This window comes from Pan troglodytes, chromosome 2, assembly GCF_028858775.2.
Source record: "Pan troglodytes isolate AG18354 chromosome 2, NHGRI_mPanTro3-v2.0_pri, whole genome shotgun sequence".
NCBI classification, from domain to species: Eukaryota; Metazoa; Chordata; class Mammalia; order Primates; family Hominidae; genus Pan; species Pan troglodytes.
This window is the reverse complement of record NC_086015.1, coordinates 93528496-93556314: the sequence shown is the minus strand read 5'-3', so window position 1 is coordinate 93556314 and position 27819 is coordinate 93528496. Positions and strand designations below refer to the sequence as shown.

At 33.8% G+C, this 27819-nt stretch overlaps 1 protein-coding gene across 7 annotated transcripts in view; it reads right to left on the bottom strand.

Moving 5' to 3' along the window:
* EPHA3 (EPH receptor A3) overlaps positions 1 to 27819 on the bottom strand; it is a 369016-nt gene that overhangs the window by 241972 nt on the left and 99225 nt on the right. For all 7 annotated transcript variants that reach the window (XM_516601.7, XM_009445906.4, XM_009445905.5 and 4 more), the window contains exon 3: positions 23411 to 24071. In XM_516601.7, the coding sequence (XP_516601.4) occupies positions 23411 to 24071 (661 nt within the window). The remainder of the gene's footprint in view (positions 1 to 23410; positions 24072 to 27819) is intronic.

Sequence of the window (27819 nt, the reverse complement as noted above, 5' to 3'; positions counted from 1 at the left end):
TCCAGTAAACAGTAAGTTCTCCTTTCTGTTGATATTATGATTTTGTAGAATTACTTCAGTAATGCAATTTCTATTCTATTTTATATTCTTGTTTATATATTTCATCCTTATTGCTCTGTATAATTATATTTAAATTGATCTTTTATTTACAATCATTTCAAAGTGGCATTTTTTTCTTTCATGGCATAATTTGTTAAATTCCTACTCTATGTAATTTGCCTTTTGTTTACAAGAAGTGAAACTCTAAAAGGTGTAACTATGAAGACTTACCACTCAGATTTGTGCTGTTTTTCTTCAATTGTTCTACTTTCCCACTAAACCCACTTTAACTGCAAGCCCAAAATGGTCATACTTCCTGCCTTCACAAAGGATAAGAGAATAGAAAAATCTTAGTCACTTAACTATGACGCTAGTAATTTGGTTTATAAGCACCTGATACAGATGCTTGGAAAATAGCAAATCATCATTATATAGACCTACAAAAGTATCACATACCACAGAGCTTTTCCATAAGAATATATGTGTAAAACATACACTCCAGCTGACAAACTCCAAAATGCATCCATTTATTTCAGTTATGACTTCCACTGTTTCCCTTAAAGAGAGGTAGTACTATACTCTAGCCTTTGGTTAGAAATTGCGCAAGACCTATAGCCAACACCAATTGAGGAACCGATATAATTTTCACTCTCCCCTTGCAGTCTTCAAACCAACAGCAATTCAGTACATGAGAAAAAACAACAGCCGGTGCAAAGTTCTTAGGGTCTGGCTCAGCAGGGGAGGTAGAAGCAAAAAGTCATGTCAACAACAATAACAATGAAAACATTTTTAAAAGCTTTGATGAATAGCCTCAGTACCAAAGGCAAGCCCCACTGTTCATGCCTTAACAACTGGACAAAAAGAGCAACCTCATTTACGCACACTAGTTCAATGCCAAAGGCAGAAAAGTGGGGAGACAATGTAGGTCTTGGGGGAAGCATTGCAGTTGATGGCATTATTATTGCATCTATTCCACAGTAAAAAATAGTTACCCATGAACAAGGCTTTCCACTTTTTCTTTTTAATATTTCTTTGATTTTCTAAATAATTCATCTTCAGACATAGGCTAAAATATATATGTGTGTGTACATATATATATTTCAAATACTCTGGACAAAAAGCTATTCTCCTAAATTCTAACCTTTTTGTTATCTGAGATGTCTCTGTACCTTGTAACGTAAGTATTTAGACATGAGATCTCTGTGGTCTTGCATACTGAAATAAAATTACCATATTTTAGTAAAGCCTCAACTTGACTATTTTTGGATATAAAGTAGGAGTTCATTTTCTGACACCATAAAAAGGAAACTGCTTATTAATGAATTCAGGTACAGGGAGAAAAGAGAGCTAACAGCTACGGTTCAGTAAAATTGAAAGTTCATTGCCTGTTATCTTTCTAATTTTGGTACAAGAAATGACCTCAATGAATGATAGGCAAATAGCTAAGTCTCTTCTAGCTTAGAGTATAGGAATACAAAGTTTAGAATTAATTATAGAGCACTTCAATTTCTTCTTGGCTATTTGAATATTCTCAAGTTTGAGAGGCCATTTTGTATAACACATTGTAAAATTAATTGCCTTTCATTATTTAATGTGGCATAAAATTAAGAAGTGGCATTTGTGCCTAAATTGAATTGTTACAAACTTCACCTTGCCCCACTAGTATTTAAATTTCCCCATTAACCTAAAATAGAAAGATATCTCCAAAAGAAGGTATGGTTATATCGTTTTACATGGAACCTATGTATAGCAAGCATGCTATTCTCCTAAAAATTATTTGAAGCCTCTGACACCTTTCTGTTTCCAACATAATTGGTTTGTCAAGGCCTTTCACCAGTCTGTCCTTTCCCACCCAGTTTGTTCCACCTGACAAGACACACCTTAAGACCTGCTGCCCCGGCATCCGCCAGCCTGGCCTCCAGATCCTCCCAGGAACAAAGCTTCCTCTAATCTATCAGCCTGGCCAGAAATGAGTCTTCCTTGCCCAACCACCAATTTTTTTGCTCTTCATTCTTTAAATATATACATGTGAATTAAACTTCTTTAAAGAATTTTTTATAAGCAAATGGAAATATGTGTTATTTTAGTCTCTCAAGCCTTACTAAACTGTGGTCCCATTGGGGCTCAGAACACAACACCCCAAAATATAACATCTTGGCACAAGCAGAAAGGGCACCTTCTGACCTTCTCCTGTCTGTCTCCTGTGAGTTACTTAAAGAATCTCTCCTCCCTTCTGCCCTTCAGATCTTTGTGTGACAGGTGTCCTGCCCTACACTTGGAGGAAAGAAGGAAGATGAAAAAGAACTGTCCATTAACAGCCTTGTTAAGTAAACCATTATTATTAGATCATAACCTTTCTAATCCCATTTCTACATGACTGTCCATTCTTCATCAAACTGAAGCATACAAATATACACTTTTCCCTGGATCTTTGGGTCGTCATTTCTGAAGACTCCCATGTCACATAAAACTTTGTTTAAATAGATGTATTATTTCCTCTTGTTAATCTGTTTTTGCTACGGCATGTCAGCCATAAACTTTATAATGGGTGGGGAAAGGATATTATTTTTTCACTTCTAAAGTTCATATCACCTGAGAGCTTGTCAGAAAGGCAGAATCTCAGGCCCTGCCCCAAACCTAAGGACTGCACTTCTAACGCGATCACCAGGTTATCCATCTGCATGATGTTTGAAAAGCACTATTCTATATTGTCCAAAACGCAAACAAACACACACACACAAGAGCAGTGACAACACAATTAGGAGCTAGATGAGGGAAGGAAGCAAGAAGGAAAAAGGCAAATAGCAAACAAATTGCTTTCTTTCTAAATTAGGTATTTAATAGAAAATAGTGGTTTTACCTAAAATCTAGGTTGTTTTCATTTAGGTACATACATATTTAGATGTGTATTCAAACAATATAGAAAGCACTAGATAATATAATAATATGCCTAAAATGTTATCATTAATTGAGTTTGGTGTAATAGGGGTCATTAATGTTTTGTATAATAAATAACTTACTAATGTCATATATTAAGAGAAATGGCAGGTAAATAGTTTCTCCAATTAAATGACAGAAAATTAATTGTGTCAATAAACTTATTCATTTCAGGGCAAATTATTAAAAGAATTAATTGCTGTCTATTCCCCTGTTACATAAATTCAATTATTTTAAAATTTGATGGGTAATGTATAACAAATGAGTTTTGTGTGTGATTAATATATTGCTTTTATTCAGAATAAACATAATATTATTAAAAAATATTACAGATTCATAGATACTTAGCCATGGAGAAAGTCAATGATGGGCACGACCATGCCTGTACATCAAAACAAAGCCCATAGCCTGAAATATAAAGCTCTTCTGGGGAGCAGATAAAAGCAAAGGGGTGTGTGTGTGTGTGTGAGTGTGTGTGTGTGTGAGAGAGAGAGGGAGAGAGAGAGAGAGAAATATGTATACTGGGAAGTGGAACCACACCAGTGGATCTAGATGTACTATAAAATCTGAAGGAAGATAAAGCGAAGTAAAGTAATAACTGATTGATTTTATAAAAATAGCACCTTGATCAAAACACTTTCCCTGATATTGCCCAAAACACAAACAACTAAACAACATCTAAAAATATTGTTTTTATTTAGTATAATCATAATACTATAGAAAGAAGAATTTGGATAGATGATCAAAACCATGTTACCATAGTGTTCATCCGTAAGTGTTATAGTAGCTTCATACTACTTTTCTCCTTCACTCTACTTAAAAACATTCAACAGCTCACTCCACATACAATGTCTGAAGAACATTTAAAATCTTTGGCCTGAACCATGTACTTCTAACATAACTTTGCACTCTTGCATTCCAATACATTCCAACAAAAATTCATAATTTAGGCAACGTGAAATTTTCTATGGTTTGGTGATGATGGAGATGATATACCTAGGCAAAAACTCCTCCTATCTAGAGGCCATTTTCACCCAGCAAAATTTTACCTTAAGTATTATCCACTTCTTGAAACCTTTCTATTCTCCATAGACCCTTCCTTCTGGTTGGGATCTGCTACAAAGAGCTGGATTGACCTTGGCGAGTTTACTTAATTGCTCTGGGTCTTCCTCTCTTCACTGGTAATATAAAGTGATGAGCCTAGATCTGTAAATTTCTAACTTTTATTACTCATATACACTCTAAAATAATTTTTAAAGCTCATACATACTGACTTACATATTTCAAGGTGATATGTAAAATGTTTCCTCGAGTGTAAATAATTGAAAATTATGCCATTTCTAACATATTGCAAATATTGACATTTTAAAATAAAACAGTTACACTATTCCTAAATGCACCCAATGGAATCTATATACTCCAGGGCTTTGTAACTCAATGTCATCCATGTAAAAATAAATGATCAAGTTCTTCTTTAATAGTCAGAACTTTTATGTTGTTTGCTTTCTGTCCCTTGAGTTCATATTTCCAATTAACCTGCCCTTTAAAATATTATGCTAAGGATTTATATTTTTTATGTTTGAACATCTCATATTGATGAATCTATCATATATTGCAGTAATCAAATATTGAAATTGAACTTAATAGTTTATTTATTTTAATTTTGATGCTTTAAGCCTGCAAATTGTCTTCCTAAATTTTCTTATTATAATTATTTTTAGTAAATAACTCGTGAAACCTAGTTAAATATTATATATTTTTAAACTATTTTAATTAAAAGAAAATTTTTATTAGAAATTGATGTCATACTGAGATGAGCTAGGCTTTTTTCCCATTTAAGATAGATATAACTTATTTTTATGCACTGAAAATCAATTCATTTTCTAGTTTTCATTGTTATAAATGCAAGCACCAGAAAATCATATTTACATAAATAATTAGGCAGGAATAAAAATAGTTTTTCTATAGTAGTGGAAGTTCCTCAAACTTGAGTTATATGCTAAATTACAGAGTAATTTATCACTAAAGTGATTTTTACTTCTTTATTCACTGACAACTTTAGTAAGTCTTTCTTCAATTTGAATCAGAGCCAAGAACTGATACCACTTGACCTGAAATGTAATTTGATTCACATTCATTCACATTCTTAACACATTTTAAAATTTCCTTTTGTTTAGCACTTACATCCTACGAACAAAGCATCTTAGCAAGATTTCAGAAAAATGAGAATGCTTTTCTGTAGAAAATAGGGAAAGAGAAATAGTGAAAAGGGAAGTGAGGAAGGAGAACTAGCTTAAGAGCTTCGGCTTAAACATAGTCAAATTCTCACACATGTTAACTTCACTACATATGAAAGTTGAGGATATAAACATTAATTTCCATTATACCACAAATGCTCATGTACTCCCTTGGGAAGTCTCTGTGAATCTTTAGTTTATATGTACTTCAGCCTGAAAACTGCTGCTCTCTGGGCTTCAGAAAACTGTTAAAAAATGTTTATGTTCTTGGTTATCAATATCAAGTGTATGTTTCCATTCATACAGTCCTTACATACGCCTTTGGTATGTTTATGGGTTACTCATCCACTAGATTTTACATATCTAGAGAACACGGCACATTTTTCATAGGTGTTACATCTTACACAGTATTTTGTATAATGCCTTAAACTTAATGGTTAATCAGTATGTATATATAAAATTAATAATTCCTAAAATCGTGACTGCATATAGCATTTATCTTTCCAAATTTATACCATATGATAATGTATATAATCATTCTACACACAAATTTTTTATGTAAATGAATATGACATTATTATGCTTCTCCATATTCATTCCCTAACACGTTGAATGACAAGAGCACTATGCATAATGAAGTTGTAGATAGACTATATTTATCAGCCCTGTATGTGAATACCAGGAAATTAGTCCTTTATAACTGTGCTGGCAGGCTTTCCCATTGCTATTTTGTCCAATTTTTTCAAAGGAACACTATATCACGGGCAAGTTTTCATCTTCAATATTCAGTTTTCTTTTCTGCTTTTGTAGAACACTTAAATACATATTGCCAATTATACACACTCTGTCCGTGACTATCAACCCATGGATGAAACAGTTTTCAGCAGAAACTATTTTTCTTATTGTTTAACAGTGAATCTGAGTAGGCATTTTATCTGGGGAGCATGTGTCTACCAGAGTAGTCGTTTCTAACTAAGGATACCAAAGTCAAAGTTACAGCAAATCTACTCTGCAATGTTATCACACATGCCAAACATAATATTGAACTACCAACTAAACGACTGTGTTATGCACAATACACTTTAATTAACCTTGTAAATTCTCTGTACATAGAGCCCTAACATGCATGTACCTTGGTGAAAGGAACTACAATGCTGAAAGTAAATGTGAAATTTGCCAAATGAATTTTTGGAAGCTTAAGTCATTTGACCTTTCCAATTTAAACAACCTAATATAAGAGTGAGTCATTCTTGGACATGGAACATTACAAATAAACTGCCCAAAATAACAGCCATCATGTTCTAGGATATCCTTACTCTGAATTATTATAGTGAATTTACCTGAAGTATTTAAATTAATAAAAATAATAATACTCAGCCTTCTGAAATCACAGGTGAAGCTGTGAATCAATCACCCTCCAGTACCTAACTATGCACAAATAGAAGACTCACTAGTTGTTCCTGGATATGTACAAGGTAACTGAGAAATTTTGCCCCACATTCCAGGATTTACATTTATACCATGACTTATACATGTTTTCCATAATGTGTTAAACACTGACTTAAATATTCAGTCTCTTGTAACGTATAAGTTCTTTACTTTGATTTAATATTTACTCAAGAAATACACAGGAAATGCATGATTCATCCATGAGGGATCAGAGACCTGCAAGTGATCCCTGGGGCTTAGATCCTCAATATCTAAACAGGACTACCTCCCACGTCTGAAGTCAATTTTCAGAACCTCCAAGAGAGTAGCTGTTATTTGTTTCTCAAAGAAATTTTGAAATAATTCACTTGAAAAGGATTAAACATTTTGTAGCCATAATATGTTTCCCAACGTGAGAACTTTGGTCTATTTGCAGAAAAAAAGGAAAAAATAAAAAGTAAATGTAGAAATGATATGTTTAACATATAAAAATTTGAATACACATGCCATTCAGGACAGTTACTGATTATATACCTGACTGAACGTTTGCATATAATATTGGTGGACTCCTGAGTAACAAGTCTTCACTGATTTTTCTCTTTTGACTATGTTTAACCAAATTTATTGTGTAAGGTGTATGTGCTCTCTGTCTGCCTCAAAATGTCTTCTGATTTCCTACCTATTCATAGACACATCACCATCTATATCCCTGCACCTCCACTTTATACTTAACAATCTTATGCAATGGAATGTATATGAAGGATTTTAGTGTGATTAAGTCTCAGCAATCATGCCTAAGCTTCAAACTTCATGACATTTGCAAAGTAGCTCATTATCTGGTGCTGAATAAGGACTGGTTTTCTACATGATAAAAAAAAAATACTGTCACAGCAAGGTAATTCAGAATTTATAAGCAATTCAGAATGGTATGACATGCCTTGTTTTAAAAGAAACAATCCTGAACCATGTTAGACAGACCATCAAAACCAATTACTGAACCAAGTAAAGTTATTTAATTCTGAAAACCTATCCAATCATAGATCAGTTGAAGTTCTAAATATAATTAAAAATTGAAGATCTCTTAAATTAGAGTGCAGAAATACTGTATGTTATGACAAATTGTACACTGTTTAGTGAAATTTTATTTTGTTTATTTTGGTATTTTACTTGATGTATAATAAACCTTCAGTTGTCTGGATTCCTGGAACTTTTAGGAAAAAGACTTTCTAGATAGCTAACGTTTCCCCACAGTAAGGATTTATCCCTCTTGTGATAAACCTAACACTTATAAAGTACTTGTTAGGTGCCAGGACCTGTGTTGAACATTTTAAAAACATGATGTCACTTTATCCTCTCAATGACACTACTAAGGAGATGCTATTATTATCTCTTGTTAGCTCCAATTTATGTGTGAGGAAACTGGGACCCAGAATGGTTACATAGTTTGTCCACAGTCCCATAGCAAATAAGGGATAGAGCCAAGCTAAACCCCGAGGACCTCTGATTTATATACCATTTATACTGATTAAAGCAATGATGTTTCTAATCTTTGTTTTCCATGGAGGAAATACAAAATATATATTATATAATGATTTGATTCTTTACCAGAGTGGAGTGAATATAATTTAAATATTTATTGATGTCTCAAGGCCACAACTACGAATATTTTTATTTGCTTTATGTACTTTGCAGTCCTGTGAACACTCAGAGTTTACTGAGGCATAGAAGACTGTGGTCCCACAGTGGCCCCAGGCAAATGTAACTTGAACACGTGTGTATGTTATCATAGCCCCTTGGGTTCTTTTCCTATTCTCAGGCTGCCAATTGTGATGTTTACTATACTCATTCTATGTACTTCTTTACCCCTTTCAACTTTCAGATTTTCATCTCCTGTGAGCTTTGAAACAAAATTACTCAGCATATTAAAACTGTGTACCTAAAATAGGGTAGGCTCTGACTGCAGCCTCAGTGTTCCTGAAAGTGTAAAGAACTTCACTATGAACTTATGGCATACCTAGGGGATGTATTTGTAAGCCTGTGTTCCTCACTTAGCAATTTTACCAAAGACGTTTTCTGTAAAATTATTTGGGAAAAAAATGCAACTTTCTTTGAAAATACATTAGGCTACTATGACCAAACTTTATAAACTGGCACCATCTTAGAGAACACAATAGCTATTAAGCTAAGAGAAATGTAGCAATATGCAACAGGCTGAGGTGTATAACATGGTACAGTTGGTTGAAAATGTAAAGGTTCCACAAGGTTTACTTTCATATCTAGTGTAGTTTTAGAAAATTGTTTCGAACACACCAAAAACTTTTGGAGTAAGTAAAGAGTATTTTCCGAGGATTCATAGAATATTTTCACTGACTTTTCCAGTCATAGAATCCACTGGATTATAAAGGCATTTTTTTTCTGATACTTACAGGCATCGAAGCAGTAGCACATAATCATAGCCATGACTGACCAGTGAATAAATAATAGCAAATAAAATGTGATTACAAATTACTACCTTCACGTCTTTAGATCTTAACATAGCTATTCCAAGATGGATAATTTCACTTGTAAATAACTTGATAATTTCCAAATAACTCTCACATTTTTACATCCTTAAAGTAATCCATTTCTTTTTAACTGAATTTGATTGCTAAATTTTTATTTAAACTGGAAAGCTAATCTCACTAATCACAGCCACTCTTTAACCTTTCCCGTCTATACTTTTCAGCATCAAAGAGTATTTAGAAAGTGTATGCTTTTTATTTTTTTATTATTATTTATTATCATTATTATTATTATTATTATTATTATTTTGAGACAGAGTCTTGCTCTGTTGCCCAGGTTGGAGTGCAGCGACATGATCTTGTCTCACTGCAACCCCCGCCTCCAGGATTCAAGCAATTTTCCTGCCTCAGCCTCCCGAGTAGCTGGGATTACAGATGCACGACACCACTCCCAGCTAATTTTTGTATTTTTAGTAGAGATAGTGTTTCACCATGATTGCCAGGCTAGTCCCGAACTCCTGACCTCAAGTGATCTGCCCGCCTTGGCCTCCCAAAGTGCTGAGATTACAGGAATGAGCCACCGTGTCTGACCAAAAAGTGTATGCTTTATAAGAGTATCTCTACCTTTAATAGAAATTAATGGCTGTTTCTAACCATCTTCCTTCTTCAGAAATAAAAACAGTTACCTTCTTATTACTTTCTTTTGTAACTTTCTAAAAATAAAATGAAGGTGAAAAAAGGTAAACTGATACAAGGCAAATTTGGTGTTACCTAATACAGCAGAATTTGTTTTATTATTTTATTGTAAATTAACTATCCCAACTCATTTGCCCTGGCAACCTCAATATTTAAAGATTTAGTCAACCGCATGATCACTCAGCCAAATATTTGGATTATGAATCTATTTTATGAAGCTTAATTTTGAATAAATTTCACAGTAAGTTATTTGTGTAGATAGGAGAGATGCTATAAATCTCTGAAATAAACTACAAATGAGAGTGTAACAAATGTCCAGGTTTACATCTACCATGTGTGCCTATGTTCAAGAAAGTTATCCACCTTTTCTTATTGCTTCACATTTTTTGTTAGATATTGTTATAGTACATTTATTAATAAAGAAGCAAAAATATTGATCGATAAAATAATCATCATTATTCACACAAAAGCTGTGTTCAGATTTTGAACCAGGCTTTTAAAGAATTTAAAAAGAAGTGGAAAGCACACTGCTAATCTTAGAAAGATTACAAATTATAATGATAACAAAGCTTTATTTTTTAACTTAAAAAATTCGTTACTATATTTTAGAACCATATTTACTAACCATATTTTAGTACTTTATTATATGATTTTCTCTCCACTCTTACTCTTAGATATTATTCTAGATCTACATATGAGGAAGCTAAATTTATTCACACATATAAGGTATTATAATACAATGATACAAACAAAATCCAAATGTATAGTCAAGTCACGCCATCATTTTATGCTAAGAAATCTTAATTATTTTGTAGGAATTAAGATGGATACCAAGTCATGTACAACAAACATAATCCCACCAACCCTGCTGGGTAAATCTCAGGTTTATTACTAGACTAGGAAAGTACAGAAACTGTCTACCAATAGAGCTGACAATTCCTCTGCAATCATGACCCTCATCTGGAGTTTACAGCATGAGCCTGGCGACTAGCCAATATGAACAATGTTTAAATTTCTTTATGGCAGCTCAATGAGCCTTCAAGCATTCATCTGTTTTACCTACTGTGCTTAATAAAAAGCAAGCCAATGCATTTTCTCATTTTCTTTTCATCACTAATAAGAGCAACCATCAACCGTATGAAGGATGGAGTCAGCATTTCCTTTCAGCCTCCCTTTCCTAATAGTTCTGCACTGAAGCACTCATAGAACACCATGATGCCACCCATCATCTTGCAGAGATTTTGATTTACTGGGAATGATAGTAAGAGGAGTTTTTAAAAAGGAGAAAAAATAGATTTTAAAGCAGCATACATGTTGTCATGAAAGCATAACAAGTATAAACAATGAAAGCCCTTGGTAATTACTTCTGTTCTTGACTATCAATGTTTTTAAAGAGTTGTATTATATTAATGAAAGGGTTGCTTTAAATAAGCTTTTAGATTTTGTAAAGGTTAAAAGACTAAGAAATATTTAACAGCAACACAAAAGTTTGTAATCTATAACACCAATAACATTTTCAAAGAAAATTAATTCCACACATGATCCTTGTATAGAACAACCAGGTCAGATACTTAAGAAGTCTGCAACTTTAAGTTACATTCATTTACTTAATGAAGTGTAAAGCTTCATCAGTATGTGTTACCACTTCAAGTTTTGGAAGGTATACATATTATATTTATTAACGTATTTTGTGTGCTGCCTCATTCTAAAAGCAGTAAAAAAAATGTAGGAATGTGTGCAGCAGTCCAATACCATCAGAAATTGATGTGATATTTTATTACAGCCTTCACTCTTCTCAATTTTTTAGAAACAAAGAATTTAAAGTACACTTATAAGTACACATTTACTAAAAATGTATATGTGCTAAGTATATAGTGCTAAGTGCATATATGTATATGGACATGTATAGACATGCACATATATATACATCTATACATACATATATTTGTATATTTATATAATACATATATTATTTTGCATTTTATGTCTATATACATACACACACAAGTATGCATGTACATCTATATATATTTACATGCATATGTGCATACATATATGTATATATATGTGTGTGTATATATAGGTATATACACACATATATATATATATATATATATATATATATGTATTTATGAGCTTTTTAAAAACCCAATGTCTGTAACAGAAATGCTAGCCAGGTCCAAAATTCATTCCCAATCTGCCACTTGGAGATCTGTCAAGCTAATAATGAAGCATATTGTGCAAGCATACACATTGGGCACATAGCAAGTGTCTTTCTGAGCCCTGGTTCTCCACTAGCCATCATCTCCTATCAATCATGTCCTCAGCAACAGCAGGAGCAATGGAAACAGAAGCAGAAGCAATTAGAGGTGTGGCTCAGTTCCACATGCCTAGAAAATAAAGGCCAGAGATGCCCTGTGAAAAGATTTGCGTGTTAGAGGCTTACCTAATTCTATGTTAAAGAAAGAGGTGTTATGCTAATTAATATGAAGTTTTTGCCTTTTTATATCACCATTGCCAATCTTTTTTTCTCAACTCTTATAACCAATTTCTCCAACCATCCCCTTGGCAGCAAGAACTTGCAAATTTTCTCATTATGGTGACTTGCAGAAGCATTTCAGATGAAAATTATTGACATATTATATTATGAAAAGCATCAGGTTTCAGAGTCAGCCAGACCTGAATTTACATTCTGGCATTGTGACACTGGTCAAATTAGTAAATTTTCTTAGACCTGTTCTGATAAAATAACGATAATAAGATTTACCTCGTAAGACTTTGGTGAGGATCAAATGGTATATTCATCACTGGGTACATAGTAGGCAAACAATAAATAGTAATTTAAATGTATGTATGACTTTTCGTATTTGAGAAAGCATTCCCACAATTCAAGATGGAATAGATTACAATAAAATACATTTTAGAAGGCAAAGAGTAGACCAAAAAGGGTACATAAAGAGAATAAATAAAATAGTGAGTTTACTATTTAAAAGGCATGTTAAGAGAGCGTATCTATTTTTGTTTTTCAGATACAGGAAGACATGTAATTTTCTGCTCTTCTATAGGGAATGCAAACAAGATACGATGACCATTACGTGAATCAATATCCAAAAAGCAAAAACAAGTGAGTAGCTTAAAGAACACAATCACTCCCACCCTTGGAGTCAGAAGTAAATGTCTGTGATTGGTCCCAGAGAGAGGACACAATGAAAAGTATTGAATAACATCCTGAGAAGCATCCTTACAGTAAACATACTCTGCGCTTCAGGGACTATTTCTGGTAAAGCAGGCTGATGAGCTTCAGGTACCTCAGCCTCTCTCTCTGCCAGGAAGCATAGGAAACAGTGGTCCCACACAAGTAATCTGTTCCACTTTCAAATTCCAGTTTTACCATTCAAATTCCAGTTGAACCACTTACTAATTGTGACCTTGGAAAATTGCCTGATTGTTCTGAGCCTCCAGTTTTCTATCATGCAAAATGGAGACATGATTCCACCAAGCTCATATGTTGTTGAGAGGATTAAATGAAGTGCCAAGCTCAGTCACATGCTAAAGGAAAGAAATGGCTATTTTTAAAAGAAACAGCTGATATCGAAGAGCCACTCTAATTGTCAAAGGACAAGTACTAAAACTAAAGCATAGAAACTTTTTATACAAAGACTATTAACACAATATGTCCTGGAATAGAACCACATCTACCTGTCATTTTTTGTATTAGTATCACATTACAGAAAAAAAGGGAGTCAAATGTCAGATTTGATTTCATGTCAGCACGTCAGAATATCCTCAAAGGAAACTAACTCTATAACAGCTGTCTGAACTGTTTGCATATGGAAACACCCTCAACCTCCAAATGCTTTATCTTTGATATCTCTTTTATTACTCCATTCGCATTCTGAGTTCTTAGACTACGAAACTCTACCCACTGAATGTCAGTCACCTTAACCAGCTCTTTGCAGGTAACTTTTTGTTTTTCAGTTTTAAAATATCCATCTTCATGTCACTATTCCTGAAATCTTTCTTCTTTCCCAGAAAAAAATCCATCTTAGTTTTGTTTTTCTTGCAGAGGTGTCACTTTCCAATAATCTAAGTAGTTAGTAAGACTTTATATGCCTTCAAAAATTCACTAATTTTAAAGAAAATTCCTGAACGAATGTGTCCTGAAGCACAATCACAAGATGTCAAGTACCAATTCGGGCTCTGCTAATGTATAATTCGAACCTTTAGCCTTAATAGACATATCTGTAAAGGACAATGATTAAACTAGACCAGAGTTTCTCAACCCTTCCACTACATATTTATATCTTGGTCTGCATAACTCTTTGCTATAAACATTGCCCTGTGCATTGTAGGATATTTAGCAACATGGGTGGCATCTAAACAGGAGGTGCCAGTAAGCAACCCCTTCCTTCAGCTGTGAGAACCAAAAATATTTTTAAACATTGCCAAATGCCTCTTGGAGGTAACATCACCTGGGCTAGGAACACTGGTGTAGACTCCAGAATTCTGTAGGTAATACCCTGGAATGATATGTATTAACATGTGGTTTCTTAATATTTCCACTAAAATCTAAGTTCCTTGAGGGCAGGAACATTTCTCTGTTTTGTTTAGTGCCACATTTCCAGTTGACATTTGGTATAGCAGACACTCATAAATTGTTGTGGGGGGCAGGGCGTGGAGGCTCATGCCTGTAATCCCAGCACTTTGGGAGGCCGAGGCAGGCAGATCACCTGAGGTCGAGAGTTTGAGACCAGCCTGACCAACATGGAGAAACCCCGTCTCTACTAAAAACACAAAATTATCTGAGCAGGGTGGCACATGCCTGTAATCCCAGCTACTCAGGAGGCTGAGGCAGGAGAATCACTTGAACCTGGGAGGTGGAGGTTGCGGTGAGCCGAGATCCTGCCACTGAACTTTAGCCTGGGCAACAAGAGCAAAACTCCATCTCGAAAAAAAAAAATGTTGCTGTGAAAAAATGGGTAAATGATGAAATATTAAACTCCATGGAGATTGAAACCTTAACTCTTTAACTCTTTGATGACACTTTAGAAGCAGATTATGAGTCTCTAAACAACATTTGTCTTTCATGCTTACCAGACGTTTTTCCTTATGAATAGGATACTTGCCTCCTTTTAAGATAGATTCAGTTCATATCTCCTTTAGAATCCAAGATGCTTCTAGTTCTAGATCCCTGAGGAATCGCCACACCGACTTCCACAATGGTTGAACTAGTTTACAGTCCCACCAACAGTGTAAAAGTGTTCCTATTTCTCCACATCCTCTCCAGCACCTGTTGTTTCCTGACTTTTTAATGATTGCTATTCTAACTGGTGAGAGATGGTATCTCATTGCGGTTTTGATTTGCATTTCTCTGATGGCCAGTGATGATGAGCATTTTTTCATATGTTTTTTGGCTGCATAAATGTCTTCTTCTAGAACTAGAAATACCATTTGACCCAGCAATCCCGTTACTGGGTATATACCCAAAGGATTATAAATCATGCTGCTATAAAGACACATGCACACGTATGTTTATTGTGGCACTATTCACAATAGCAAAGACTTGGAACCAACCCAAATGTCCAACAATGATAGATTGGATTAAGAAAATGTGGCACATATACACCATGGAATACTATGCATCCATAAAAAATGGTGAGTTCATGTCCTTTGTAGGGACATGGATGAAGCTGGAAACCATCATTCTCAGCAAACTATCGCAAGGACAAGAAAACCAAACATGTTCTCACTCATAGGTGGGAATTGAACAACGAGAGCACATGGACACAGGAAGGGGAACATCACACACCAGGGACTGTTGTGGGGTGGGGGGAGGGGGGAAGGATAGCATTAGGAGATATACCTAATGCTAAATGAGGAGATAATGGGTGCAGCACACCAACATGGCACATGTGTACATATGTAACAAACCTGCACGTTGTGCACATGTACCCTAAAACTTAAAGCATAATAATAATAATAATAATAAAATCCAAGATGCTTTACAGCCAGAACTATATCCTCCTTCCCCCCAATTCAATACATGAATCAAATCTGTATGCCATAAAACATTTATGCATGATGATAGATAGATTGAAATATTTTATATTCAATGTAGAAGCATGAGATAAACAGTAAATGAATCTAAATCTCTGAAATACAAATTTTCCTCTCCAATAACTATCAGAGAAGCAAAAATGTTCCTTACCAATTATTTATATATTCAGATTCACTTCTCAGTTTCATAAAACTTTACATGTTCCTGGTGCACAATAAATTCAGGTATTCCTTCATCTCATAGCATATGCTTTCTCTTTGTTGAAAGTTAGTCTTCATGTTAAAAAAGCCACAGCTGTTTTCAATTGCAGCATTTTCTTTTAACCTTTTGTGGCATTGCAACTGACCATTGAACAGAGAATTCAGAAATATTTTACACTCAGGGTCTTTCTATATTTGAAGCCATTCTTGCTTTTTATTTGTTTATTTTTAATAATACAAAAAGTCTGTGGTGGATTATGTGGGGTTTATGGGTTTCATGATCTCAATGACTCGCCTTTGGAATCCCTGGGGTCTCTTCTCACAGAATGAATCTGCGATTAGATGTCCACGTTATGATTGTGTTTCTAAAGGACAGTTAACATGAATTTCAGAGATTTATAGAAATAGTGGTAAGAATATGACCAAAGTTTAGAGTTTTTTTGTTTTTGTTTTTGTTTTTTTAACGACCCTGGATTCTGTTCCTAGAAAAGGCATCCATAAGCAATTACAGAGTCATCTGCCAACAGGATGTTTTGTCCGCATACTGGAAGATGAGAAGCTACAAAAAAAGAGCATATATGCAGCTTTTCTAGTTATGTGATTATTTCCAAAAGGCTCTTTCTTTAAGAGCACTTTCATCAAATATTATCAACACTTATACTTCTTTACAATTGCTCTCTATTAAACTTTAGTGCCAGCTGTCAGAGCTGTAATGTAAACCCTTATTAGTTCTCATAAGTTCTACTCTGGAACTAATAAGGGATTGTCAAAACTCTAAACGCAGACAGAAGTGAAAGGGGTGGAGAAATCACAGGAAAAAAAGGTGGAAAGTGTTCAATGAATCTGCATTGACAAAGCAATCTTTGTGAAACTATTACCAGTATATTTCACAGAATCTAAGTCCATCAAGAGGGAAAAAAAGATCTAGTTCTCAGTTTATTTTGCATAGGGTTTTATTCGCCTTACGCTGGAAGAAGTTGACTAAAGAAAATGAAACATTAGTTGGAAAAGTTAATGAAATATCAATAATCATTCTCTGGAATCATTACATGTATTCTGAAAAACATGGTTACATTGCATCTTGAAAGTTGAAAACACAGAAGCTTTTATAGTATCTGAATAGTTAGAGTAAAAAGGATAAGTTTGAAGTGAAGATGAATGTTCTTTACAAAAGCCATAAATTATATAACATGTATGCTTTAACAGAAGTTGTTTAACAAAGTGGCACGCAGCAAATCAGAGCTAAGGAAGGTCATCCATATAAAACACCTTAAGTTAAAGAAAAGGAATTTCAAGACTTTCTTTAGGGTCCAACCAGCCTTGACAGTAAATTATGATGGCAGATTCACGAGCTAGCTGACAAGATAATATTCATTAAGATGATAGGAGAACTATAATTTTTACATATTCACAATAACCAATATCCCACCCTTCACAGAAAAAAGAAGTTTAGATATGTCTTTTTCTTGGGCAATTTCAATCACTTTACAGGTAAGTTTACATTTAATAGATATTTAGTGAGTTGTCTACAAAGCAATGTTCTATCTTCCTTTGGACAGAAAACTGAAAATGAAATGATGGAAACAACCCCTTTCAAGTAAAATGAGAGTTACTTTTTTTCTGCAACCAAAATTATTTTCTGATGCCTCAGATTCTCATAGTGAATACTGTCCTGGGAAGATTAACCCATACATTACCATAGTCTCTCAAACAAATAAACTGCTTAATGGACACATTATTTGTTTCCCAAAGATTATACACTTGGCATATAGATATTACCTAAATTACTATTTGCACATTTGAAACACTAGACCAGTCAAAGCATCTAAAAGCCCAAAGAACTTAGTGTAAGAATAATAATTTAATGAAAAGAACTTGATACTATAAAGCAGATACCCCACAGCCATTTGATAAGGAATGCCTGTGAGCTAAATTAGAGCTTTAGAAGTATGCTTTAATAATGACCTATAAAATCATCTTTTAGGTTGGGATTAAGTAGAGTGAAATGACTATTTAAAGAGAAAATGTGTTTTAAGATTTTTCCCTCTGAACAGAATTGGTGAGATTATATTAATAAAGTTAACCCAAATAAGGTAAAACAGTTCATATTTTACTAAAACACTGTAAGTCTTATTTAATTGTAATCCTGCGTAAGAATGTTACTAACATTTATGGAACTTCTTGTGATTTTTAAGGCCTGTTATAGTGGTTCATTGCTGATCATTTAACTTATTCTTATTCATTACGAGGTATTCAAATGCTTAGATATGAATTTGCTCTACTCCCTAAATTTAACCACAGACATATTTCTCCTAGACATGTTTGCAATTACATTGTGTCTGAGTGTTCAAGATAATCTGATTTGTAGTATATACAGAACAAAGAATTCACATTTCTATTTTCCTAAACATGCAAATCCATGGTTTAAATTTATATTGTTTTTATGGAGACTCAAAAATGAGCTACAGTATTTAAGAAGTCACAAACCAAATATATTCCCTTGCTTTCTCTCACTTTTCATATTAAAAAATAAGTTTTTACTTTAACTACTTTGTAGATAGTGCATTGACATAATTTGATCGTAAGTTTTTACTTTAACTACTTTTTAGATAGTGCACTCACATAATTTGATCACAGATTTCCAGTAATATCACATAATAATAATTCATGTAAGCACATTTGACATATACTTCAAACAACTTATACTGCTTCTCCACTGCCTTTATAGTATTTGGGCCATTCTTAAGTATACATAATAACTACCTAAAGCAAAGTAAATAGATAAGTTAGCTCTATCCAGAGTCAGGTAAAATGTTTCAACAGATATATTTTTCTTTTTCTTAGTTGCTTACTTATTTTTGATTCACATGATTCCTTCAAGGCAAGGGCATTATTTATTGGTATATCCTTTCCAACTAACTAACCTCGTCTTTTATAGAAGGAATGTTGGGACACAAACACAGTATGAACAAAACCTAGGCTTAACATTTTTGAAATGTAGCATTTTAATTTTATTTTTGCATTGCAGTTGTTTGCTTATTTCCTAAATCATGCTTTCTTAAATCAAATCAGTTAAAACCTAAAAGTCTTTCTGAATATACAATATAAAAATGTACATTTATAAACTCAAGGCACTTTTGAAAAATCAGTGGGAAGATTCATACTATGAAAAAAAAGAGATTGAGTCCAATACCAGATGGGAAAAATCAAGCGTGACTGCTGTTTGGAAGAAAAATAACACTTAACAATAAGATAATGGAGGAAATATCACCCATGGTTTAATAGACTAGAGGTTTAATTGAACAAAAAAATGTCTCTTCAGAAAAGCACAATCCTTTTGGATCCTTGTTTGGAAGAAGATGGGCAATCAATGGATAAATAATGAATACACAAATATATACATTCATTAAATACACGTTTTATCTCTTAAAATATGTCTAAGGTCTAAGGTAAGCTGTTGAATGGGTGATTTCATCATATCTAAATGTTCTAAAATGTATTGAAACAAGAAAACAAGGAAGGTAACACATTTCAGGGATTCCGATGACTGAAAATAATGATGTTCAAATACCTTGTGTCTAGTGCTGTATATTGTGCAGTGGACTAAGCAATATATCCACTGGCCATTTTGAAGCCCATCCCTTTTGTGGATGAAGAAACTAAGGCTCAAAATGTTTAGCCACAAAATTAATAAGCTGCATTCCTAGGACTCCTAAGCCCAAGCCCTCAAACACTTGTTAGTGACAAGAGCTTTTGGCTAAATAGAACAATGAAATGCAAACTGTAATTTGAAGACAAGTGCAGAAATTTTTTTGCATTAGGCTCATGTACATAAATTGATGAGAAGACATAGACTCTTGTATAAATCAGAGGCTTGATAGCTATTATAAAGCTATAATGTATCTGTTTAATTTGTTACATTAAAGTTATTTATCTTATTACTAATCAGTGCCATACTTTTTATTTAAGTAAATTCATTTGTTGGAAAAACAATGGATGTATAACTGCTAAAGGCAAAGAGGAAACAGACAGCTGTCATTTTAACCTCAGAGAAAGGAAATTTTTCATAACCGAAGGTAAGTAACTCGATAATTATAGGGTAGTCCTTACGAGGTGAGCCAATGCTTTAAGCACTAGATCAGTAAATTTAAGGGACAAAAATGCCACATTTATTTCAGCATCTACAAAAATTGTTTACACCGTTGCTTTATTACAGCTATTAATCTAGAAACAATTGATTATTTTAAAGCAGAAAGATAATATGCATCATAAATTCATAAAAGAAAAAAGTATGATCTTTGGTACCGTAAAAATATTTGTTATTCCTTTACTTCATCATCTATTCATTATTCTAACGAGAAGTCAGATGAATCTATTATTGCCTGGCTGCAACTGTATGTGACCTAATAATCAAATATGTTTATTTCAAATTAGATAAAATTAACATCTTTATTTGCAATGCATTCTGAAAGGCCCAGTGGAATCAAAGATAAATAATGTAAAGTCTATTCTCTTCAGGACCTGTATTCTAAGAATGGATAGTTGATATAGAAATATAGAAATCTCACAGTAATTACACATCCTATAAGTATCTACTTGAGAACCTACTCAATTAGATTCCGCTATGTTCTAAGCAAGATGTTTCTAAGAAAAGACATTTCTGGTGTCTCCCCTTAAGGAACTTCCAAGCAAAAAACAACTAGAAAGGAATGCTTCTGAGTTCATTCACACTCATGAGCACCTTGCAGTTCCAGAGGGTGCCTTCTGATTGTGCACACAGACTTAGTAGGTGTGAAGAATATACTAAGGTTTTCAATTTTCTCTAGCGCCTCTGTCAGAGCAAGCAGAGTCTTAAAATTATCCTGTTATTGAAACTTTGGCAGCTGTTTTAAGAATTTCTGAATTAACAGAGAAATGAGTGGAGAGTAAGAACTGGTATCCTAAGTCGTAAGTAAAACAAATATAATTTTGGATAGTCATCAAAAAGTCTAGGTGTCTTCATACATCACATCAAACACACTTTTCTATTTAGCTGCTAATGTAAAAGAAGAAGGAATAACGTTAGCATTCCACAATGAATGTGCAGAGATAAAGCACAGAGCAACAAATTCTTCAGTGACATTAATAAGGTATTTGGTACACTAAGTCTAAACAAAGTTTATATGAGAAGGAATATTTATAGTAACCTTCTGCTATCTGGCTCAAATGTAATTAACTGACTATATAAAAAGCCATTAGCATTCTCATCTCTCCCCTCCAAACTAAACCAAAACAGATAACATAATTCATTAGCCAGGATTAAAAAGAGCAAAAAAAAATCATGATGTTTCCTCGGTATTAATACAAAAATTTCCCACACTTCCAATCTTAAAAAGAGAAAACCAGTAAGAAGAGTTATGCTGGGATCTAAAAAACATGAAATGTCCAAATGAAAAAATCAAGTAAAATATTGTCAATGCTTGAAAGCGAATGCCAGATGACTCAGTTTTAGTATGTCACTTTATAATTTTAATTTTTCAGTGTTACCCTTTTAAAAGGAGGTTTATGAACATCCTCCCCAAAAAAACAACCCCTCCTGCCATTTGACCATGCTGTCAAAATCCAGCAAGTCTGCCCAGATCCCAGAAACATGGTCCAAATAAATTTTAAGTTACATACATGGTAAATTAAAGAAAATATATTACAGTATCCTTCTCTTTCATCAAATATGAGAGATAATGTATTTCAATAAAAGTCATATTTTAAAATATATTAGATAAATTCCTAGTAAACAGTATGACACATATTTTCTTACCTTCCTTACTAATTTTTATGCTACTCCTTATCAGTTTAAGCTTGCATAGTTATTTTTATATGCATTTCTATTTCACCAAATTTATTGTAATAAGTACTCTTTACCTTTCTGGTGCTTTTTGGAGTTTGTTTGGCATGCGATTCTTAAATCGTTCTTTAGCCGCCAATATTTCTTTCTACCCTCCTTTATTTTCTCTCTCAGCCATTGAAAGAGAAAAATTTACCATTTACTATTCTTAGCTTTCTTTTTTCCTATCCTACCTAGCCAAAAGAAAGAGGAGGAGGAGGAGGAGAAGAAGAAAAAGAAGAAGAAGAAAAAGAAGAAGAGGAAGAGGAAGAGGGGGAGGGGGAGGAGAAAGAGGAGGAGGAGGAGGAAGAGGAAGAGGAAGAGGAATTTATTCTGTGAACCATGTCTACAGTCAAAAGCAAAATATTATGTTCTGTCCAGATTTAAAGAGGACAATTTATATGCAAAGTAGGCACATTTATTCCACATGCATTTGAGAAAAGTGACTGATTATGCAATCAGGAGTAGAGCACCAGACTTGACAGAGTGTAACAGCAAGCAAGGGCATTAAAATGGACAAAATTTCAAGGACAAAATACTTAAATTCTCCTATATATTTATTTATTTAAAATTTGAGTAACAATTTTAGTGTGTTCTTAAGCATAAAACCTTGCCTAATGCTAAGTAAATTTTGGGATTAAGTGAAATTATGATATGATATAACACAGCTGATATACATAATTTTATATAAAATGATATTTTAATTGATTCCACTTAAAATATAAAGCGATTTTAATAAATATTAATTTGATTAAAGAGTTCTAGTTCTGTGATATTATATTAATATCAAATATGCATTCAAGCCTAACGGATGATACAAATAATATTTGAGCACTAAAACGAGCCAAATCATGGTGCAAAAGACACTTAAAAATCATGCCTGTATACATGAAACACTGAGGCATCAGCTCTGGATTTTTAAATCAAATAATCTTCTAAAAGCACTAATCTCTTGTAAGTAAACATGTATTTGATACCCAGATGTCAGTGAAGAAAAGACTGTACTTTATAGCAATGAAGTAAATATTGCTATGAGATAGATGAGCACCAGCATAAATAACCACCACAGTATCTAATTCTGTTAGAATTAGGTTAGCTGAGTGCTAAAGATTTCTCAACTCTCTACATAAAAGAGATAGAATGTTTTTCTTTCAGGTGGTCTAGAATTAGATTACCTTAGTTATTAAACAGCAGAAAAACTTAAATATAGCATGTATAACAGCTATTATAGGGTGCAGGCCAGCACTGTATAATCAAATACATTAATATTTCTACAGCAAAGCATGAATTACCACATCAAATGGAATTAATTTTAGTCCATAAATAGACTATGGTCAGTTTGAGGAATGTTTTCCTGCCAAGTGAGTTGAGACTGAGTGCATTTCATTTAATGACACTATGATAAACTCATAGGTGAGAAATATTACTCAAAGAAAAATAGAGAAGGCTCTTACCTTGGCACATAAGACCTCTTTCTTCATAGCCAGCATTGCAGGAACACTTGCCAATGGGTACAAGCCATTCGCCTTCTGTACTGCAGTACATCCTTGGAGGATCTTCCTCCTTAGAATTGTTGACACAAGACCCTCTAACCTCCACCAGGGACTGGGAGTCCATGGGTACCGTGTCTGGAAACATAGCCAGATTCTTCACTGTAAATGGGCACTTTTTGAAGTATACTCTCACAGACACCAAGGCAACACAAGCACCAACATCTTGAAATGCCAAATAAAATCCCTTCTTGTTGACAGGACCTACTTCTCTAATCTCAGTGTTGAGCTTCAGAATACGGTCCCCAAGATCCATTTGAGTGAAACTTTCATCAGCTGCAATGGTGTCAATCTTTGTAAACTGATGCTCTCGAAATTTCACCCCATGATCATCATCAGACTCCATGTAGTACAGGTTGAATGTCTCCTTGCAAGTTCCTAAAACCAATGGAATGCTATTGCAGTCTCGTAGAGTAAACTTGAGCTCCACATAAATCTTCTGAGCTGAGTTCCTGGGGACCCAGTTTGTTCTCAGCCAATTGTTTTGACTGTGATCCATGACATTGCACACCTGGTAAGTCCTGATGGGTGTGTAATGTTCATCCACACCACTGATCTCTTCCCACTGAAGAATCAAAGAGAAACAGAGAGTGAGGCAGAATTAATGATAATAATGAATACAACATAAGGGTGTCAGAGCCGTCTCTATATAATAAATCATCATTTACTCATTAAAAACATTCTTGTTTGTAGTTTTTATTTGCAAGATTCTCTGAGTTAATGGACATAAAGTAATTTATAATTTTGATGAACACATTTCAATTGCATTGCAGTTTGTTGAATATTCAGGAAAAAGACACTTAGCAATTAATAGAGCCTAATCAAACATTCCAGGATCAAAACCTCAAATCAGTTGTCTCCAATGACACTATAATATTATTTTCTCATATGTTTTTGGGCATTTTTCTCTGTTTAAAAAAGAAAAAATTAATAATACTGCCTAAAATTCATGCTTATTAATCTTTTCCCAATTTCTGCCAGGTTTTTGGTAAAATTGATATAAGGTAAAATAAAGTGAATATAAATGATATTTTTACTATGTATCATCATGCATGACATTTTTTAATGTACTGTCATTTCAATGGACATGTGTTGCAGAACTATGAAAAAAAATTTGAAGTAAAAATATAAATGTTACTCACCCCCCAGCCTCCCGCCAAATATAAAACCAAGTTATGTGTGAAAAACAGAAGACATGGCAAACATTCGATTCTTAAAGCCTTTTGCACCCACATTGGACTTTTTCTTAGTCAAGAAATAGATAGATATTTGGGGTTTTGTTGTTATAGTAGTTAAGGTTATCTTAGAACAACTTTTATCACTGTAAAAACCTTTAAAAGCATTAAGACTTTTGAGAACAGTGAAGCACTATTTTCTGTGATCCTTAGGACAAATTTTGAGAAGCTTTTAACTTAGCATCGTAAGTGTGTGTTACTTATGATCCTAAAACTATTAGACCAGTTCTTTCTGTTATCTCTGTGTCCACACTTTCTTCTTATGCCCCATTTTGCTTACTTCTTGCAGGAAACTACATCTTTTGCCATGCCATTCTTGAATGTAAAGTTTTCTAGGGATCTCTGTTACTTATGCAAAAACTTTCAAACTCTTGAGTTTCACATTTGTGTTCCTCTTAAAACTGGTCCTAAACCACATGTTAATTTTTCTAAGTGTTTGAATCGAGATAAGTAATATTTCCACATATTACATTATTGTCAATGTAAACTCTTTTATTGTTTACGAAAGACGTGGTGGATATTCTGTCCTTTATTCTTTTCTTGTGGAACTTGTGGAATCTTCCCTTCCTTCCTTCCTTCCTTCCTTCCTTCCTTCCTTCCTTCCTTCCTTCTCTTTCTTTCTTTCTCTTTCTTTTTTCTTTCTCTCTTTCTTTCCCTTCCTTCCTTTCTTCCCTCCCTCCCTCCCTCCTTTCTTTCTTTCTTTCTTTCTTCCTTTCTTCCTTCCTTCCTTCCTTCCTTCCTTCCTTCCTTTCTTTTCTTTCTTTCTTTTCTTTTTATTTTTTCACAGAGTCTTGCTCCTGTCGCCCAGGCTAGAGTGCAATGGCACGATCTCAGCTCACTGCAATCTCCACCTCCTGGGTTAAAGCAATTCTCCTGCCTCAGCCTCCTGAATAGCTGGGATTATAGGCCCCCAACACCACAACTGGCTAATTTTGATATTTTTAGTAGAGATGGGGTTTCTCCATGTTGGCCAGGCTGGTCTTGAACTCCTGGCCTCGTGATCCACCCGCCCTGGCCTCCCAAAGTGCTGGGATTATAGGCATGAACCACTGTGCCCATCTGGAATATACCTTTCTTATGGTATAACCCCAAGGGACTGTGCATTCTTCTGCCTTATGCCTTCCATAACCCTGACAATCTTAAGAAAATTTCTGTATTATAGAACCCTTATTGAATCCCCTATTCATTTGTAAATTTAACTCATGATACATGCTAAAGTTAGTTTAATTTTGTTTCATAGGCATTTGCTAAATTTTATGCAGGTCTCTTCATATTCACTGTAGTATGGAGCACAAAACTTCACCTTTTGGTATACGCACAAATATTATTTTTCTTATAATATAAGTAAGAGTTATTCACGGGAATACAACAAAACGTTTTTCTTAGAGAAAATATTTAAATATTGTAGTTAAATTTATGAATAAAATCCTTGTGAAGCCCATTATAAATGTGTTCCTACATTTTTCTCCAATAAAGCGTTAATAATTTTCATCAGGAACAATAGACATTAAACACTTTTAACTAAATCAAGAGCATATAAAATGCATTAACAGTTTTTTCTATTTCTATTGACACTATGTTATGATTTTCTTGTGTGTTTTTTGCTTTGTTTGTTTGTTTAAAAAAAGAAGAAAAAATACTACTGCCTAAAATTCATCTGTACGAATATTTCCCCAGTTTGGGCCATGTACAGGTTTGCTACATTGGTCCATCGCATGAGGTCGAGTTTTGAGTACGATTGATCCTCTCACCCAGGTCGTGAGCATAGTACCCAACAGTTAGTTTTTCAATTCTTGCTGCCTCTCTCCCTTTCTCCTTTAGCAGACCCTAGTTTTTATTGTTGCCATCTTTAAAGACACAGAAATTTTAATTCACACCTTCTAATCACAAAATAAAATAAAATATTAATTTATTAAATTGTTGGTAATTACAAACAAAGGAACATGACATTTATTTGGCCTTTAAGCCTCATTAGGGGAAATTTTTTTATACTAAATTCTTAAATTATAAAAAACAATTTGTGAACTTTACGGTTGCGACAATTACAGTTTAAAAACTTCTAGTTCTTCATAGCTCACCTATTAACTTACAAACAAAACAAGTTAACAGCACTATTTATTTTAAAAACCTTGATCGTTCAGGATCTAAAATACAAGATAGGCACTCATTTTCTGGAGGCAAAACTGACCTACCTTCATTGTCACATCCGAGATTCAACAACGAAACAAGTTGAGACTATTTTAGAAGATCTCAGAAGTAATATACAAGATACATTCTAATCTCAGTTTAAGGAAAGAAAATATTCACATTATATTTGTAATAATTGCCAATATACAATTTTCATGCATCCACTCTATATGTATGTAATATACTGAGTTTTTAAGAAGATAAGAGCACCTGACAGTCTCAGTTCTTAGGGTTTTACATTGAGGTGCCTATAATAATACAGTCACATTCAAAGCAAAATGAATGTATATGTTGAATATAAAAAAAGAGTCAACAGACTTGGTGCTCCAAAAATCTCTGGTGTTAAAAGTTAGTGTTTTATAGAGTCTTCTCTAGTATCATTACCTTGGTTCTACAATGGCATTTTACAGTACAGACGTAGCAAAAACTCTAGAGAACAAATGCTTTCCATAACCATCTTATAGAAAGTTCGATCATGACAATATTATTTGAATGTAAACCAATTGACTTTAAATTTCCTTAAGTCAAGATTTCCTTTTAGTAATAAATGAGATTGTTACTTTGATGAATCATTTGCAAATTTATTCTGCAATGAACAGCATTTTACTGGACATCAAACGGAACATATTGTGTAGAGATTTTCATAACTTGATGTAAAATATGATTTTAATTATGGAGATCTCAGTGTAGTTTAACATTTGGCAAGATACCACAAGTCCTTGAAAACAGAGGTGTACATTGCAAGAAGATAATGCAAACAGAACCAGCATTCTTTGCACATAAAAGGTTGCAAGGAGCAATTATCACTTCATTAATTTGTAATGAAGGCCAAATTGCTTGTAAGGGATGGTGATGTGCCATCTCAGACCACTTGTGAAAACAACAAGTCTC